The sequence below is a fragment of the Heloderma suspectum genome, chromosome 5, assembly GCF_057233095.1.
Source record: "Heloderma suspectum isolate Gila_16-S chromosome 5, 16-S_ref, whole genome shotgun sequence".
In the NCBI taxonomy this organism is placed as follows: domain Eukaryota; kingdom Metazoa; phylum Chordata; class Lepidosauria; order Squamata; family Helodermatidae; genus Heloderma; species Heloderma suspectum.
In genome coordinates this window covers 144600114-144620224 of record NC_139462.1, presented here as the reverse complement: position 1 = coordinate 144620224, position 20111 = coordinate 144600114, and the positions used below count along the sequence as shown (strand labels likewise).

Sequence of the window (20111 nt, the reverse complement as noted above, 5' to 3'; positions counted from 1 at the left end):
TGCATGTACATACAACTAGGGTAGGTGACCTGGTGCCGTCCATATATTTTGGTCTACAACCTCCATCAGCCTCAGCCAGCATCACCAATGGTCAAGAATTTGGGGTGGAGGGCCTTCAACAAACACACACACACGCTCACACACAGCATTCCTACCCCATTTCCTTCTGCCTCCTTGAATCTGTATGTCTGAGGCCTCCATCCTCCTGTTTTCCCCTGCTTCCCAATTTTCCTCAGACCTGTCACTCCCAAAGTTGTGATTTCCCCAATTTGTGACATTTTGCTTGTTGTTGTTTTTATTTTGTTGCATGAAGATATATTTTAAGTTGTAATATGGATGCCAGGAAGGAGAATTAAATATAGTATGAGACAAGGTTAAGACAGCAATGCTATACCCACTCACCTGGAAGTAAGCCCCACTTAATGGGATGTTCTTCTGAGTAGACCTATACAGGCTTGCACTGTTAGTAACGTACATCATGGTTTCAGTTATTTCCTACAAAATAGTTCCTCAAATATTAGCTGAGCACGAGGGGTAAAGAGGCAGCTCTGTGCAGTGGGTAGAAGTTGGGGTTGAAAACAAAGACCTCAGTTCAAATCCTTGCACATCCCTAAAGCTGCCTCAGGCATTTTATGGAGATGCAGGGCATAAATGGACTAAGGCTGCAACCAGTAGGGCTTACTTCTGTGTAAACATGTACAAGCTTGCACTGGAGATGAATAAATGAAATTCACAGAGTAGTTTCTGACAAATAACTGTTGGTGGGTGTTTCCAAGCAGAGGGCTCCTATCAGTCAGAAGGCACTGTGCAGCTGTTCTGTCTTTTTCTCCTTAATGGATTTTCTGTAGTAAGGGAAAAGACTGAAGAAGTGGTAAGAAAACAAGGGAGGGTCTCAAGTAGAAGACAATGTCATTGTCTGGACCCCTTGTAAAATTGTGTGATGGAGGCAGGGTGGTACCCCCATAAAAACCTTGTCTGGGAGAACCCTCTGTCTCAGCTGAACCTAACTGTTGTGAACCACCCAGAAAACTTCAGCTATTGGGCATGGTATAGAAATGTAGTAAAAAAAAGTATTATAATATAATATAATTAATATAATTGTTCTGGGGATGAATTAAGATTTTTTTAAAAAAATACACTGTAGCCTGTTATGGGACTAGGTCAGGATAGTCATCTAAATACCTTTCTCCCTCATTAACCTCTATTTTATTTCTTTAGCAATTTTACATGTACTGCATCCTAGGGCCTGAAGAATCTACACATTCTATGCTAATGCAAATGCTATGTTATGTTAATACTTTTAACATTTAATGCTGCCAGGTGGGTGTTGTTGTTTTTCTACATTTTCTTTTTTCTTATGTTTTTAATAGTTAATGGTGGTGCCTCGGTTTTCTACTGTTTACTGCTTTGAAATGGTTTTTAAATTGTTTTATTATGTGTACATTGCCCTGGGTCCTGGCAGCAAGCCCATTTCTTTCACCCTTAATAGCAGCGCCATAGAAATGATTTCCAGCCTGATCTGATACAAATTTATTTATTCCCAGTGTGAAGTCCCCCTGGCTTCAATGAGATTTACTCCCAGGTAAGTGTGCATAAGATGCAGTCTTTGTTTATTGATTTTAAATTTATATACCTTAAAAGAGCCACCACTATGGGAGGGATGCGAGATGGCCATCTCCCCCACCCCTGATATTGGGGGCTCATGTTTGAGCTCTGTTGTTAGCACAAGCACATCCACAGGAAACTGTCCCAAACAATCCTTGCAAGGGCACTATTGACATTAGCTCCTACGTGCTGTGTTCAGGACTTATTGGATCTGAGGAGCTTTGATTACCCTCTGGGGGCCTCTTTTGGTATGTCATTGTCCTAATAACCTCCAACCACATGACAAAACTTAAGCAAGAGGTTGTTGCATCCGTTGCCATGGGAGTATGAAGTCAGCTACTGAGGTTTCAGTGAGGTTCTTCTCCCCTCCGCTTCCCCTTTCTCAATCAAATATTTTATGGGCTCTCTATGAAGGGGGAGATGTTTAAGACAGGTGGGGAAAGAACACCTTCTCAACAGACGTATTTAAAACTGTCCTGAAAAGGTTAAGAATGAGTGGAATAGTGATGAATAATTATGTTATTAAAATAATAATAATAATAATAATAATGGGGGAGGGACACAAGCTACCAATGAAATGATGATTTTCTGTCCCTCCTGCTCAGATAATTGTTAACTTAGGGTTAAAGATTAACAGGCTGACAAGGAACTGTATAAATGCCTCACAGCTGGGAAGACAGGACTAGATGAAAGTGGGTAAAGTGACTGCTGCTCCTCCCCAGACTCAGCTGGCTCCTTGCAGTCCTCATCCATCATGCATCCTACAGGCCTCTCCTGTGAGCTGCTGCTCTTCCTTCTGTATCCTTGCCTCATCATGGGAGCTGCCCTCCATTCAATACATTGTGCCCCGTGCACTGAAGAGATGCTGGCACTGTGCCCGCCGGTGCCCGCCAGCTGTCTTGAAACGGCTCGGCAGGTGGTCTGCGGCTGCTGCCATGTTTGTGCCCTTCAGCTGGGGGAGCCTTGCGGAGTACACACAGCACCCTGTGGCCAGGGGCTCAGCTGCCGTCCACGCCCAGAAGAAGCTAGGCCCCTTTATGCCCTCACCCACGGGCAAGGCAGCTGCGTCCTCGCCGCCGACGTCACAGAGAATGCAGGTAAATAACATGCCTTTCTCATATGTACTCTTCTTTCCAGCGCACTTTGTTTTAAAAAGCCTGTGGGAATAAGTGAGGCCTAGATATGGCTGGCTAGCTGGCTAGGCTAGCACAGAAGGTTAAGCTGTCGCGGACTGGCTGGTGTGAGAGAATGCCATGGGTGAGAGGGTAAGTTGCTTCAGCATTCAGCCTTCTCTGCAGCAAGCAGCCTGAGGCAGAGTTTTGTACCTGCATGTTTAGGAGGTTCCCTGGCCCATCAGAAAGTGGAGCTTTAACAAGCAGAGGCTGGAACACAGCGCTTGGGGAAATGCTCTGCAAGTCGAAAGTTCCAGGTTCAATCCTTGGCTTCTTGGCTGTGAGGCGACAGGGCTGGCTCAGACCACTGCCTGCGACTGTGGAGAGCTGCTCTATGTGTCGGGCCAAGGGTATGTCTCAGAGTAGGGCAGCTCCTTAAGTAAAGAGCACAGCCTCACAAAGAGACGTTTCCCTCGTGGAAAAAGTTCATGGTCTGATTATCAGAGAGAGAGAGAAGGAGAGCAACTAGACTGAAGTGGAAGCCAAGAGGGCTGTGGGAAAGTGTGAGAGGAAGAATGCCCATAAGGTACTTTGCCCCACCCACCTCCCAACAGCAGCCAAAGCAGAGACTTTGCCTGTGAATATTGTTGGAAAGAGGAAGGAAAGGAAATAATGATTTCTGCCTTTTTCTTTTGTCACTCCTGTGCCTTTACAGCAGCCTGACAAACAGGAATTCTCTCTTGCTCTCCCACGTGCACACACACAAACACACCAACTACTTAATTTTTCCCTGTCAGGTTGCTCAGCTGCTGCTGTTAATGACAGAGGGGTTTCAGGGCATTAAAAATGGTCACAGTGCTACTGAGGAAATAAAGGAAAGTGGGATTGAAAGCATTTTTATTAGATTCCTTGCCTGCCAGCCCCAACAATTAGATATCTTTCTAAAGCAACGATTCTTACCCTTTCTTTCTGTAGCTCTAACAATACACTTTCAGAAGTCAGTGAAAATATGTTGTATCTTTCAGATGGACCCCATTGGGGACAGATGTGTGTTTACTGTCACTATAGCTCTAAGAAAAAAATATGTGAACCTCTGAACACTCCCTGAGGCCTGCATCTGCCTTAAAGTTCTTGGGTTGGATCCAGGTACAGTAGACCCATTCAAATCAATAGGACCTAAGTTAGTCATGTCTGACTTAATTCCCATTCATTTTAGTGGGTCTTTTCTAAGTATGACTACATCTGGATCCAACCCCTTATGCACCTGGCCTAGCTATCAGTGTTTCAAGTGCTGACAATTATATAAAGCAAACCATACTACACTTTTGAAGAATTGCACCTCAGTCAAGAGTTGCTGGAATTCTGTTTTCCATTAAGAGTAAACCAAGGGTTTATGAATGATAAAGAATCTGAATACTATTGTTCAGAAGGAAGCCAGTTTTGCTATTGATTTAAAATACTCATGAATTCCTGAGCGTTATATTTTGGCAGGTATACTCTCTTTTGGTTTCCTTTCTGTTCTAAGAAAGGAACAATAGGATTCCCGTTTTAAGACAATGGGATTCACTACAGTTTGGGTGGAAGCATCGCTGAACAGAGAAGCTGGCTCCATAGAATACATTACCCAAAATGTTATAATTTGAGATGTAATGAAAGAAAATAGTGTCATATGTTATCACCCACCCCACTCCATGGGGCTCTCATTGATCCCTAGCACTCCACTGCAGTTGTCCCCCATGTACAAACCCCTGTGCATCCCCCACAAAGCTACAGTCTCCAACCCCATTCTGTTACCTCCTCCTTGCTCACACAGGAACTCTCTTGCACACTGTTGCACATATTATTAGCAGCAAATTGCATTATGTCTGCTTCACATATTAAACAGTGGCAAACCTGAGCTTGCCACCAAGTATACCGGGGTGGGATACTTTGGGGAGTCTGGGGGTCATTTTCGCAGGGGTGAAAGGGGTCACATGATGCAGCCTGTTGGCCACATGTAGTGCACCCTTGAAGTGTACACTCAAAAGGGAGCCATAGTCAATCCCATGTACATGGCACAAAAGTCTGAAAATATGCATTCACCATATTTGGACATTATATTTTTAGCTGTACACTGCAACCAAAGCCATAGTGGTCCACTTGTTTATGATCTTTAATCATCATGTTCTAGCATGACTGAAATAATTGTTGCTAGAAGACATGTTCAAAGACATCCTTGTTCCCATGCTCAAATAGGCACATGCTTCTGTGTATCACTAGTTGCCCTACCTTTTGTCTATCTGGCTTATCGCATGGACATTATATCCTCTGCTCATGCTAGCCCATTTTGTGAATGTTGGCATCTGTGAGTGAGGTCATGCAATAAACTGAAACAAAGGGGTGTCGTTTATGGCAGTTGTAGAAACACTCATTTGAGTTTCATCCTGAAAAACCCTCTCAGCTCTTAGTAATCGCCAGACGAGCCTTCCCCAAGTTGGTGCTGGACCCAGCCTGGTCCAGATGTGTTGGACTATGACTCCCTTAATCCCCCAGCCACCTATGTTGATGATGGGAGTCATAGTCCAACATGTCAAGAGGTACCAGATTGGGGAAGGCTGTGCTAGACATTCTCTAATAACCCATGTAGTTGTTGTTTAATAGGGGTTTCATACAACCCAGGTTGGCTGTGTCTATTCTGCACTGGAATACTCCAAATTCTACCCCAACATTTACCCACCTTTTCTGATGAGAAAAGCTGAATCTGGAAACCTGCATTCATTGTACACAATTTATTGTTATTTGTGGCCATTTTAATTCTCACTCCTTCTAATGGGCTCAAGGCAGCATACATGACTCTCTCTTTCCAGATCACCGTGTTATTCTCACGGCAACCCTGACAGGTAGGTTACGCTGAGAGATAGTGACTGGTTCAAGGTTGCCAAGCGAGCTTCATGACCGACTAGGGATTGGAACCTAACTCTCTGTAGTCCTAGTCCAGCCTGGTGCCATCCAGATGTCTTGGCCTACAAATCCCAGGATTCCTGACCACTGGCTGTGCTGGCTGGGAATTATTGGAGTTGAAGTCCAAAACATCTGGAGGAGACCAGGTTGGGGAAGGCTGTTCTAACCATTACAGCATGCCCATGCCATTTGTCTTTTTTCCCATTTTTCTGCTTTAAAAAAATATTTTTCGAATTTATATTGCTTCTGCTAGTCATGGGAAGGGAAAAGGAGTTCTGCTGGGTACTGTCTGGAGTTCCTGCTTTCTGGCCACTGGAAATCTGACTCAGTAACCCCTTCGGCTTCTGAGATTTCACTAGCATTGCCCATACACTGACTTCATGAGTACACTAGCTTTTCTAGGTTCTCATAGAACCATAAGCCTTCCATACCATATATAGACTTATTTTCCATTGAAAGTTGATGGTCACCACTGGCACATGGTAACTGTGCTCTTCTGCAGCTCCCATTCATTTCAGTAGAGCTGGTACAGGAGAATTCCCACCTGTATCATATGTATGATACATCATCTTCCTGATTGTTCCCTTTCAGAGTCTGTGGAACCTGAAGACATGCCCACTGATGACACTGAAATGACAGCTGATCAACTGCTCAGCTATCAGCTGATGCTTCCTATTGGCCAAGACAAGTCTGTCGCTTGGAATGCGATCAGTGCCTATGAAAGCATGAAAGCAAAGAGACTTGCCGAACTTAAGAAATGGAAGGAACAGGTGAGTCCTGCAATACCCCTGAAAATGCTACACAGAGAGTCAGGAGACCATGTGTGGAGGTGGTGGGGATCCCCAAAAATTGAGCAGAGGAATCTTCCATGAGCAGAACCCTTCCTCCAATGGAAGGTCTAAGGCAGATCCTGGACCCAGCCTATTATATTTTAATTTACAAGCTAAAATATAGGCAGTGAAGCAATGTGTGTCATCCTTGGGAAAAGTGAGTACTTGCATAGGAGGGTTTGATGGACAACCATAATAAGTTGCATATATCTGAATGCCCAGCGGTCTCGTTCTGTTACACCACAGTGAGAAAATTCATATTCCTTCACATCCAATGCTTTTCAGTGGAGTCAGTCCACGTATCCAGCTGTGAAGCACCAAATGATGCACATGCATGTTCATACATCCACCCTAAATTGTGTTGGAAGCCTATAACCAAGGCAGGAGTCATCGTACAATTTCAATTTTAGCCTTCACTGAAGTTAAAACACTGGACTTCAGTACCCTCTAATGGGAAAATACCCCCAGATATTGGGCACCACCAGCTGATCTTTCTCTATGGTCACCTGTTTGGGCTCAGGAAGAAGTAATGGTACAATAGTCGTGCCATTATTCTTTCATGCTCCCCCTTCCTGAATAAAGGATTAACAATACTGACCTACCTGACAAATATATTGTAAAGATGATTAAGATAACGTCAACGAAGTTCTTTGAACAAAGTAAAGCACTATATAAATTACTTAGTTGCTAATAAATAAAGTCATAAGGAATATTACTATGCACTAGGATGGGAGGGTTTGCTGATATTGGCATATAATTAAATAGAAGAACCACTTGAGGGCACCAAAGAACAGAAAGTGAACTAACCAGGCCAGAATAGCAGAATTTGATGGAACTCTAGATGATTTGCCATGTTGTTTGTTTGTTTATTGTATTTCTATGCTGCCTTTCTGAGGCCAACCAAGGCAGCTTACAAAAAAATAATAATCAAAACATAAAATACATCTTTGAATAAAAACATAGTAAAACATTAAAAACAATATTAAAAACCATAACAAGTTAAAAAGCCAAGTTAAAAAGATGTTAACCTGTTTCAAGTGTTAACGTTTTCACAGTCCAGAAGTCCCAGACATTCCCATGTCTAACAAGATGATAAAGCAACATGGATTATATATGTCTGCTTTTGGCAATGACCCATGTGTTGAGAATCTAGCAGTAGAGTCTCTTGTCTTTGTCTGAAAGAGACACACAAATCTCTTCTCACCTTGTGTTTTTAGATACAAGAGCAACTGGTATTATTATGTACAATCCATCCTATTCATATTTATTCAGATGTAAACCCCATTTGTGCTCAAGAACTGTAGCCTTAAAATGCAAATTGAAGGACGTCTTAGACAAAAAGATTAATATGGGACCACAGTCCTGCAATGGGTAGAGACTACCTTTAGTTTAAATGGATGCTAATTCATGGAAGTTCTTAAGAATATTGTTACCACATTAACATATTATTTGCTCGATATTTCTTTATAACTGACTTATATACTGAGTCCTATATTTCAGAATTTGCTTTAATGCTTCAATATTTACAATTGTTTAAACACTGTTCTTTCAGCGGCCATGCCAAAAAGAACTCTACCATGCACTGGATAAGTTAGCAAAAGCTCAACAGAGAACCGGAGGAGAGATATACCGATTCTATTTACCCAACTGTAATAAGAATGGATTTTACCATAGCAAGCAGGTAATTTTGTTGTGGGGGTGATTATTCTCATGCTACTGAAATGAATGCTTAGTCTATTACCTTATAAACCAGGGGTGGGCAACATGTGAGTCACAGGCTGCATGTAGCCCCACATCTTTTGTGTAGCCCCTGCCACCCCCAAATTTCTGCTGCCATGCTGCCAAATTTCGATGGTGTGTAGCAGCTAAAAAAAAGCCACATTTTAAAACAAGGTGCACAGGGAGCGTGTGCCTTGTTTTAATGCAAAATTGTGCTTCCCGGGTGCCTAGGATTTTGCTGCCTGCATAAATTGTTTTAAAGGGGAAATGCAGCTTTTTTTCTTGCCACTGCCACATGCCGCCAAAATTCAGCAGCAAATTGGCAGTGGCTTTTCTAGTGGCAGGAGCCTCGTGTGGTGCAGAATAGTAGGCGGCAGTATTGCAACCGAAACTCTCCCCACGACCTGAGTTCGATCCCAGCAGAAGCTGGGTCCCAGGTAGCCGGCTCAGGTCGACTCAGCCTTCCATCCTTCCAAGGTCAGTAAAATGAGTGCCCAGCTTGCTGGGCGAAAGGTAGTCACGACCGGGGAAGGCAATGGCAAACCACCCCACTACAGTCTGCCATGAAAACACCAGCACAAGTGGCGTCCCTCTAGGGGTCAGCAATGACTCGGTGCTTGCACAGGAGGAACCTTTCCTTTCCTTTCTAGTGGCAGGTGTGTGTGCCCCCCCCCAGTGGGTTTCAGGGGGCAGAAAGTGGCTCCCAGACCCACAGAAGTTGCCTACCTGTGCTGTAAACTGACTGGAATCAATAGCATAGAAGCAGTTGTGTTGGAGAATAATAGTAGCCAAAATGCTCACTCCTATGCATGGTTACTCAGAATTAAGTCCTATTGTGTCCAATGGGGCTTACTCCCTTGTAAGTGGCTTTAGGATTGCAGCCAAAAGTATTTTTTTCTGTAGAAGGAACAAACTTGGAGTACTCAGACATGGTAGTGATGCTCTTCTAAGATATTTTAACTTTCTTGAAAATATACAGTCTCTAAAATATCCCTGGATTACTTGCTCCAGAAAAGCAAAATTCAGCAACAACATTCTCTTTGTGTTCAATCCAGTTAAAATTATATCCTATAGATTATTTATAATGGGAAAGTTAAACATATGCTTAATGCTCTTCCATTGAATTAGTGAGATTTTGAAGTGCTTCACTTTGGATAAACGGGATCCACTGACTTCCAGTGGGGAAAACATTCAACTCGATGCACCTCATTCCTTATGCCCCTGGAGAGCACACATCTCTAAAGGGCCCCAATCCAGAGAAAGATGTTGTATCATTCTCTTTGGAATTGATAGGATGAATTAGCTTGTGTGACTAACATGGGACTTACTTAAGTGTGTCTGTTTTCCTTGGAAAGGAAAAGCAAGGTAGGAAGAAAGGAAGGTTAGACATAGAGGAAACTGAGCAAATGTGGAAGCAGAGTGGTGGGAGATTACTTTCATTTGTATTGGTTTAGAAAAAAGGAAACAACACAGAGGAACAGGAACCCTCTTTAGACCTCTGTTTCCCATAAGCTTTGTGAAAATGTTCAATGTTGTTCAGTGTGTGCATGATTGCAATGGATGTGTAATACACCTCACCCCATCTGCATGTGTAATACATTTGCATGGAGGCCTTCATGCAGAGTTGCTTTTGGTCTGATCAATATGTAATACAGATCATACAATTTGAACATATGCATGGCAGAGGGGGTTTACACACATAGGGCCCTGTGCCAATGTTCTTTGGTATGCACACATGGATATTGGATGCACAGAGAAGGCCTGCACTTGCAGCTGCAATTCTCTCTCTATGCATAAAGAAGAAAATATGCACAAGGCTTTAGGGAGTCTCATGATTTTAAACATGCGTTTACAGTTTGTTTTAACTTGGCATGATAATATTAAGTTAATATAGGCATTCATTTACAGTATTATGTATAACTACTTGACTGAGCAATTAGAACTCATATGGCTGAACAACTAAGGTTTCTCTAAATAGGTGATGATTCAGATTACTTTCAAATCCACGTAAAATCTCCCTTTTAGTAATTTACTCAAATCCCTTCCCTATTTCTAGCCTCCTGTGCAATTCTTCTTAACTTTGCCCAGCCCAGCAAGGGCGGGGGGGGGGGGGACACACAACCCAAACAGTTGTCCTCTTTACAAAAGTGGACAAACAGAATATAAATCTGTTTTCAAGGTCTGCTTGGCAACAGTACAGCTGAAGTTCAGCTGAGGTCAAAGGGACCAAAATCTATGTAGTTTAAAAATGTGGTTAGTGCTCTATGAGGATAGGGTGTGGTGTAGATAACAAGATGTTCTCTAATATCTAACCTAGTCATTGCTACATATTTTAAATATTTTTATTATTTCCTAAACGTGCATTTTTGTTTAAAAATCCCATAGTGTGAAAGTTCACTTGATGGAAATCCTGCGAGATGCTGGTGTGTATATCCCAAAAATGGGAAGAGGATTCCTGGATCTCCTGAAATGACAGGTGACCCTGAGTGTGAACAATACCTCAGCTCACAAGAATAAGACCAAAGATGCAACAAATTTTCTACAAGTAGATATCAAATGTTTTGCAAGTCGAGAACCCGATTCCAGAGCCTAGGAAACCATCCATCACAGCTGTTTAAGCATGGGTCTGCTCAAATGGCCTGATCCTATCCTCGCAAGCACATATTAGGGAGGAATGAATCTGTCAATTTTTGTTTCTCAATTTCTCATTTTGCAATCTTAAGTTTGGTTTGGCCTGAACTTTGAGATTTTTTTTTTAAAGGCTTGAAAATTCATAAGCATTTTCATGCATATTATTCTAATACATCCATTTTTGTATGAAATCTTGCCCAAGATACACTTAAAAAAACAATTTTCCTAATATAATGCACTTTTTAACATTATTTTCCCTAATAATATACTTTTTGCCACATTGTTTAATTGGAGAATTCCACTGTAAAATTTGGAGAAGTGTGAATTTTGAAGGATAGCTGAGTTTTGGTTCACATAGTGGTTCAAAAGTGCGAAATTAGGTAGGTCCACATTAAAATATGAACTGAACGAATTTCATTAGAAGCCTTTACACTTTCTAACGTATAAGTAACTATAACAAAATGAGCTGCTTTTGTAGTCTACCCAATATTCAAAAGACTGCTGAATTATTTATTCTATATGGTTTTTTATTTTATTTGTCTGTGTTATTAACTTATATATCCATATTCTTCAACACTTGACAACTATATATGTAAATACTTTAATATTTTTCTCTGAAAACATGCACTTTTCTGTTTTCTAAAAGCACAGTATATCAGTTAACCTAACACAAAAAATATGGAGAAAAATGCTTGTCAATGATGAATTTTGTATCATGTATTTATAACATTTGGAAACGTAGTGTAGAAATGATTATGACACAGAACACAGTTCAAGTATTTATTTAAACGTCTTTTTCATTTGTATATCATGTTAGTTTTGCACCTCCACTTCACTTTTCATTTCTGTGTCAAGGTGTTGTAAATCTGGATAATGTTGCGGAAAAAGGTGACCTTCACACACATGCACTGCCTTTATATTGTAAAAAAATAAATAATAGACATTTGGACAACATTTAATGGGTGTAAATTTTCATGAGTTGACCTCGTCATGTTATTTAAGATGAAATATAAACCATTTTCTTTGGATGCTATTTCTTTTGCTGTCAGTGACATACTGGCTCGCAGTCAGCTGTAACTGACTGGCCCTCATCCAGAGATAGTCCTGCACAAGTGTTGTTATGAGTAATAAATGTTCAGTGATAGCAGGTGGGCAGGTCCATCTGCATCTGCATTTCGAGATGAATGGGAATGTGCATCCCCATCCACACCCCGCCATGCAGCTGGGTTTGCGGTAAAGAGCTTCCACCCATGTGTGCGCCACAATGAAGATGTGTGTCAAGATGTACATCCACATCTAGTCTTCATGCGCAGCCTCAGCCCAGCAAGGGACATCTCCCTTGCTAGACTGAAGCACTTGGATATAATCATTTAGGCCTATAGTATCAAGCTACTCTGTACACAGTGGCCTGTGGGCTCATTTTGTAAAATGAGTTTCTCAAAACAACAACAACACCACTCTGTGGTTCTGTACATGCAATAGAATCACACCACCACCTGGAGATAGTGGTTGGCATGATAAAGAAACCATTTTTATTTGTTATTATTACATTTATTTATTATTACATTTATATCCCTCCTTTTTTCATCTTGTAAGGTACCCAAGGCAGCTTACACAGTCTACCTCCTCCTCCCGTCCATTTTATCCTCACAACAACTCTGTGAGGTAGGTTAGGCTGAGAGTCAGTGACTGGTCCAAAGTCACCCAGTGAGCTTCATAACCAAGTGGGGGCTAGAACTCGGATCTCCCAAGTCCGAGTCCAACACTCTAAGCATTACACTGGTTCCAGTGAAGTCTTTTTGTTCTTTGTGGTGCCCAAAGTTACATGATCACAGATGATGGCATCTTGATTAATTTTGATTAATTCAATGTTTCTTAGTTTTTTGCGGAAATGGTGAACTACACTCTTGATCTGTGTCTGTGGTGATGAGATCATTTATACAGCTGGCTACCCACCTCCACCTCCCATCATCTTATGGTAGCTTTGTCACCTCAGAATGGTGATGTTGCTCTGTATTTGGCTCTAGCCACCATCATCATTCCATATGTTAAGAAGAACTAAAAAGAAAGAATACATCCATCTGCCACGTTTGAACATTTGCAGTGCATGTACAGATCACCTAAGTCTGTTAGTGAAGTAACAAATCTGTCTATGCCTCCACTAAAAGCAAGTGTAAAACTTGCCCAACAAGAATAGGACTCATTCAAGAGTTAGGGGAGGGGAGATACTGGGTTGGATCCTGATTTAGGTGTATGCAACTGGACTGGCAGAAGTGGAATTCCTCACCCCCTCCTCCCTGTGACAGCCCCTCTAGCCCCCTGAAAATGCTACAGAGAGGGTTGGGGGACCCTATTGAATAGCATGAGTTGTGTAGGGGGATGGGTGATCCCCCCAAATTGGGTGAAGGCACATTCCATGACTCGAGCCCTTCCAACACAGAAGGCAAATCCTGTATCCAACCCACAGTATAGTACCCACTCCCAACTCAATTTAGTTTCATGTACCTGACTGATATTATGGTCTTTCATCTGACATTCAGTGCATAGTAGCTGCTTGAACATCTTGCATGTCCTGCTTCTTGCCCATGGGCAGCAAGTTGTGTGAACCCACCATGGTGACAACTTTTGGCCACCTTGGCCACAATGGTTGTGTGAAATAGCTCTCAGGAAGGAGAAAATGATGTATATCACAAACCAGTATGGTACAGTGGCTAAAGTACTGGACTTGAACCTCAGAGACCCAGAGTCTTCTCACCCACACGTCTCACTGGATGGTCTTGGATAAATCACATAATCAATACAGGATTTAGTTACCACAAGCCATGTGTTATTCTTTTAATGGAGTAAGTCTCTCAGTGGTTCTGTGATAGGTAAATGGAACGTACACATTTAGGGGCAGTATAATGGATGGGGAAGGTGTGGTCCTCCAGATGTTGGGTGGCAACTCCCATCATCCCCCACCATTGGCTATGCTGGTTAGGCCTGATGGGAGTTGCCATCCAACATCTGGAGGGCTACACCTTCCCCATCCCTGTGTAGGGATCAATAAGAGGGGAGATCTGGATGCTCACTATTGGAAACAGAATGGTGGATGAGGTGGAGCTTTGGTCTGATCCAGCAGGGCTATTACAATGATAAAATGTGCAGCATCGGTGTCACATGAGCCAATATCTGGGTGGCCATATTCTGCATCAGTTCAGCTTCCAAACCATTTTCAAAGACAGTCCCACATTACAATAGTCCAGCCTGGATGTCACCAGAGCATGAATAACTGAGCCAAGGTCATCCCTCCCCAAATAGGACCACAACTGGCATACCAGCCTAACCAGGAAAAAAGTGCTCCTGGCCACTGCCACCACCTGAGCTTCCCCAGTTAGCGCTGAGCACAGTCAAATTGGACACTTGGTTCTCCAGGGGGAGTGCAATCCCATCTAGGAGCAGATGTAATCCTCCATCCAGATTAGTCAGTTTGACAGTTTCCCTATCCACAGTACTTCCATCTTTTCTAAATTAAACTTCAGCTTGTTTGCCCTCATCCATCCCAAACCTCTTCCAAATACTGGTTCAGAAGTTCAACAGCCTCCATAGGATCATTAGATAGAAACAAGAGGTAGAGCTGAGTCTAATCTGCATATTAGTGACACTTCAGCCCAAACTTCAAAATGACTTTCCCCAGAGGTTTCATGTCAATGCTGAAAAACATGAGGGAACAAGATGGAACCCTGCGGCACACCACATGCCAATGGCCATGGGATGGAGCAGAAATCCCCAAGCACCACCACCTGAGACCATTCATCCAGGAAAGATGGGAAACAACGTAACACCGTGCCTCCTATGCCCAACCCAGACAGACGATCCACAAGGATACCATGGTTGATGGTACTGAAAGCCACTGAGAGGTCCAGGAGAACCAACAGGGATGCAGCCTCCTCATCCATTCTCTAGCATGTCATCTACTAAGGCGACCAAGGCTGTTTCTGTCCCCAAACCAGCCCTGAAGCCATGCTGGAATGTTATCCTGAATGCTTTGACAGAAGGACAGAATACAAATGTGATAAATAACACAAAGGTGCCCAAAGAGAGGAGAATTTCCATGAGATTCCCCTGAAAGAGCATTCAGCCACAATGTCTGTGTTCTCTGAAGGGAAGAAAGGACACATGCTTACTCCATATCAGACATCTTCCGTGTCTATGTATTCAGCTGTTAGCTTTCTGCTATTACATGTTTATGATACCCCTGCTGCTGATTCCCTTTGCCTTCATTTCTAATCCCGATCTTTCGTGTTTTTCCCTTCAGCAAAATGGTTCTTGTTAAGTAGAATTATGAAACCGTGTCTTGGTTAGGAACATAGTAACCAACCATTCCTTGGTTAGGAATGTCACCCTCCTACCTGAATACTGCAGTGCATCCAAGTGTATTTTTAAAAGTTAACAGAACACTGACTAGTAAAGACAGACAATAGCTTGACAGGTTTGTAAACAATGGTATGATAAAGGCATAATTGCCTCCAGTATATACACTCAAGTATTTTGTCCCTCTGTCATCACTAGTCACACAAATTTTGCAGGGTTTTGAAAATCCTGCAAAACCTGTACATCAGAGGATGAGCACTCATATCACTGGCAAGAATGACATCTCTGTCATAAGAACAGAACAGAACAAAAGATGAACCATACTGGATCAGACTAAAGGCCTATCTAGTCGAGCATATTGTTCCCACAGTGGTCAATCAGATTCCCCAATGAGAAACCCACAATTAAGACATGAGTGCACCAGCACCCTACAGCTCATGTTTCCCAGCCTTATACATATCAACCATGACTAGTACCTATTGATAGCCATACCCTCCATGAATTAGTCTAACCGCTTTTAAAGCCATCCAAGTTGGTGGCCATCACTACATGTTGAAGAAGCAAATTCCATGGCTTAACTATGTGCAGTGTGAAGAAGTACTTCCTTATTGCCTGTCGTAAATCTCCCAGCACTCAGCTTCATTGGATGGCCGTGGTTCTAGTACCATGAGAAAGGGAGAAAAACTTCTCCATTTCCACTTTCTCTACACCATGCATTATTTTATACATCTCTATCATGTAGCATAGCGAAGAGGATCTAAAGAGCCTCTCGTTAAGGTGAAAGTGGAGAGTGCAAAAGCTGGTTTGAAATTCAACATTAAAAAAACTTAAGATCATGGCATCTGGCCCCATCACTTCCTGGCATATAGAAGGGGAAGAAATGGAAGCAGTGACAGATTTTATTTTCTTGGGCTCCAAGATCACTGCAGACGGTGACTGTAGCCATGAAATTAAAAGACGCTTGCTCCTTGGGAGGAAAGCTATGGCAAACCTAGACAGCATAGTAAGAAGCAGAGACATCACCTTGCCGACAAAGGTCTGCATAATCAAAGCTATGGTTTTCCCAGTAGTAATGTATGGCTGTGAGAGCTGGACTATCAGGAAGGCTGAGCACCGAAGAATTGATGCTTTCGAACTGTGGTGCTGGAGAAGACTCCTATGAGTCCCCTGGACTGCAAGGAGGTCTAATCAGTCCATCCTAAAGGAAATCAACCCTGACTGTTCATTGGAAGGACAGATACTGAAGCTGAACCTCAAATATTTTGGCCACCTAATGCAAAGAGAAAACTCCCTGGAAAAGACCCTGATGCTGGGAAAAATTGAAGGCAAAAGGAGAAGGGGATGGCAGAGGATGAGATGGCTAGATAGCATCACCGATGCAATGAATATGAACTTGAGCACACTCCGGGAGAGAGCGGAGGACAGGAAGGCCTGGCGTGCTATGGTCCATGGGGTCACGAAGAGTCGGACACGACTGAACGACTGAACAACAACAAATCATGTAGCATGGCTACATTTTTAGCTTAGCTAAAAAGCCCTGAACGTAACCTTTCCTTTGCTCCAGCCCCATGATCCCTTGATAATTTACTGGTGGGGTGGGAGAGGAGGAGGCATGGATGCATTCAGCATGCCCCTTTTCAATAGCCATGGATAACCTTCAAATGTACAAATGGCTCACTGTCAAAACAGCTCTCTATATAAACACTTCCTTTTCAATATTAAGCTCCTGCCATCTAACAAAATTGCTCAGCACTTTTCATACTTTAAATATAATTTGAATGGCTAATACAGAAAATCTCTGTGGAGCCGTCCATGGTTACCCATGTTGTGTGTGTTTTTTTAAAAAAACTGTGAGCAGAGATACCAAAAAATGATTTCCCAAAAGATTTATAAAAACCATTACTTAATTTTAGGGCTTGGGTCAATAAAGGATTATGCTGTGCTAATGTTTCTATGGAATTTAGTCATAAAAAGTTCAGACTGTACTAAAAACTAATTAATTCTGTGGTTTTGGTATGCATTGAACCTTCCTTCTCGTGCACAAATAGCTAACATTATGCCCTCCGGGCTGTGTGTGCCAGAGAAGTGGAAGGCGATATTCTGAGCTCCAAATACTATTGCACTGTGTATGGATGGGGGGCGGGGGGAGGACATTTTCCCAAGTAGCTTAAGAGATAATAGATCTGCCTACGGGCAGCATTAGCTCAATTCCTTGTTGTTTATCGGGGGTTTATGCAGCTATTTATTGCTCTCCCTAACATAAATATTGACCACATCAGCCTTATGTTGCTTGAGTTACCCATGTAAGAGATCATTATGAATAACTAGCACAGGTCTGCACAATTTGTGATCCGTCACTCTGAATGCAGCCCCTGCCCCCTTTTCCCCATTCCCTTCCCCCAGCTATGTACAGCAGCCTACGAGGGACTTGATAAACTGGCTTTGGGGGGCCTTTCTTGGGACTGCAAAAACATCAGGAATGGCAAGCACTTGGCAGACCAAAATGCATGGCTGGTGGTCTGCATTTGACTTTAGGGTGGCCACTTCCACATTGCCAAAAAAGAGGATATGCCTCACCAAAAATAGAGAACCAAAGAGGACATCCATTTGCATAGCATTTGTATTTGCATATGCTAATGTATAAAGGAGAAGGGGACGGCAGAGGATGAGATGGCTGGATAGCATCACCGATGCAATGAATATGAACTTGAGCACACTCCGGGAGAGAGCGCAGGACAGGAAGGCCTGGCCTGCTATGGTCCGTGGGGTCACGAAGAGTCGGACACGACTGAACGACTGAACAACAACAACAACAAATGCTAATGTATATGCATAAAAGTAAATTTAAAAGCAATTACTATTATTCATTCATTCATTCATTTACAATATTTGTGTAGTGCTCCACATCCAAAGATCTCAGAGCAGTGAACAGCAGACAGGATAAAAGAATAAAAACACCATATTAAAATAATTAATATTTTTTAAAAGAAACAGAGTTCTGACAAACCAAGTTTTGATAAACCATGACTGGTCACTCAGGGAAGGCCTCCTGAAATAACAATGTCTTCAGGAAGCACTGGAAGCAACACAATGTTGGTGCCTGCCGACATCCAAAGGCAGGGACTTCCACAGGAAAGGGGCCACCACATTGAAAGCTCTTTTCCTGGTGGACCCCAATCAGGCCATGGGTCCGTGTGGAACCACCAGGAAATAGAAGTACAATATATCTCACCATAGTGGTAAGACTGTGACCAGGTGACCTGTGTGCCTTGCTCAGTCTGTGGCCCAGGCACTCACTTTTGATGGGCAGCTCCAAGGCTCCTGCTCACCCTTCTAATGGTTCTGTATCTTTAAACTGGACAGCCCTTCAAATAAAGGACAGCTTCAAATAGATGACTGTCCTCTGTAAAGTAGGACACCTGGCCACCCTATAATTGACTTGGACAAGCACAACTTAGTGAAATGCCTGTTATTATGATGAACAGTGTCTGTGGAAGGGTGCTGCTGCGGCTGTAAATTGCAAGATCCCTCGAAGGCAAGTGAGATGTGGTGATCTATGTAGACTTTGCACACATAGACACATCATGTGCACTTACACACACACACATGGCCAGGCTCTCCTCTTTCCCGGGATTGGATTTAATCAGACCACTCCTGAAAAAGCCTAGCCTGGACCTGGAGGATGTTAACAATTATAGGCCAGTGGCCAACATCCCCTTCCTGGGCAAGGTGCTTGAGCGGGTGGTTGCAGGACAGCTCCAGGCACTCTTGAATGAAACGGATTATCTAGATCCATTTCAATCGTGCTTCAGGCCTGGTTTTGGTTTTGGAATGGAAACTGCCTTGGTCGCCCTGTGGGATGACCGCTGCTGGGAGAGGAACAGGGGGAGTACGACCCTGTTGATTCTCCTGGAGCTCTCAGCGGCTTTCGATACCATCGACCATGGTATCCTTCTGGATAGGTTGTCTGGGTTGGGAGTTGGAGGCACTGCACTGCAGTGGTTCCATTCCTACTTGGATGGCCAATTCCAGAAGGTGGTGCTGGGGCATTATTGCTCTGTGCCTTGGCAATTATGCCATGGGGTTACACAGGGCTCTATTTTATCCCCCATGCTGTTTAACATCTACATAAAACCACTGGGGGAGGTTGTCTGGAGGTGCGGGCTGAGGTGCCATCAATATGCGGATGACACCCAGTTCTACTTCTCTTTCTCATAAAACCTAGGTGAGGAATGGCTGTTCTGAATCAGGGCCTGGGCATGGTAATGGACTGGATGAGGGCCAATAAACTGAAACTCAATCCAGACAAGACGGAGGTACTGTTAGTGGGTGGTTTGTCTGCCCAGCTAGGTGATATTCAACCTGTTCTGGAGGGGGTTGCTCTCCCCCTAAAGGATCACGTTCGTAGTTTGGGGGTGCTCTTGGATCCAGAACTCAACTGTCACTTGAGGCACAGGTGAACTCAGTGGCATGGAGCACTTTTTATCAGCTTAGGCTGGTATACCAACTACGCCCTTATCTGGACAGAGATAGCCTAGCTACAGTTATCCATGCTCTGATAACTTCTCATCTGGATTACTGAAATGCATGGGGCTGCCTTTGAAAATGGTCCGGAAATGTCAGCTAGCCCAAAATAGGGCATCAAGTTTGTTAACAGGGACTGGCCAACGAGCTCATATTACGCCACTCCTTTTCCAGCTGCACTGGCTGCCAGTCCATTTCCGGGCCCAATTCAAAGTGCTGGTATTAACATTCAAAGCCCGTAAGGACTTGGGGCCAGGCTATCTGAAGGACTGCCTCCTCCCATATGTGCCTACCCAGACCTTCAGATTATCCTCAGTGGCCCTTCTCCGTGAGCCCCTGCCAAAGGAAGTGAGGTGGGTGGCTACTAGGAGGAGGGCTTTTTCTGCTGTGGCACCCT

At 43.2% G+C, this 20111-nt stretch overlaps 1 protein-coding gene across 1 annotated transcript; it reads left to right on the top strand.

Moving 5' to 3' along the window:
• Nucleotides 1-2289: 2289 nt before the first annotated feature.
• IGFBP1 (insulin like growth factor binding protein 1) lies at nucleotides 2290-11869 on the top strand. Its single transcript, XM_084857731.1, has 4 exons — nucleotides 2290-2702; nucleotides 6249-6427; nucleotides 8040-8168; nucleotides 10592-11869. The coding sequence occupies exons 1-4, from the start codon at nucleotides 2360-2362 to the stop codon at nucleotides 10721-10723; spliced, it is 783 nt and encodes a 260-aa protein (XP_084713857.1). The 5' UTR covers nucleotides 2290-2359; the 3' UTR covers nucleotides 10724-11869.
• The last annotated feature ends 8242 nt before the right edge of the window (nucleotides 11870-20111 follow it).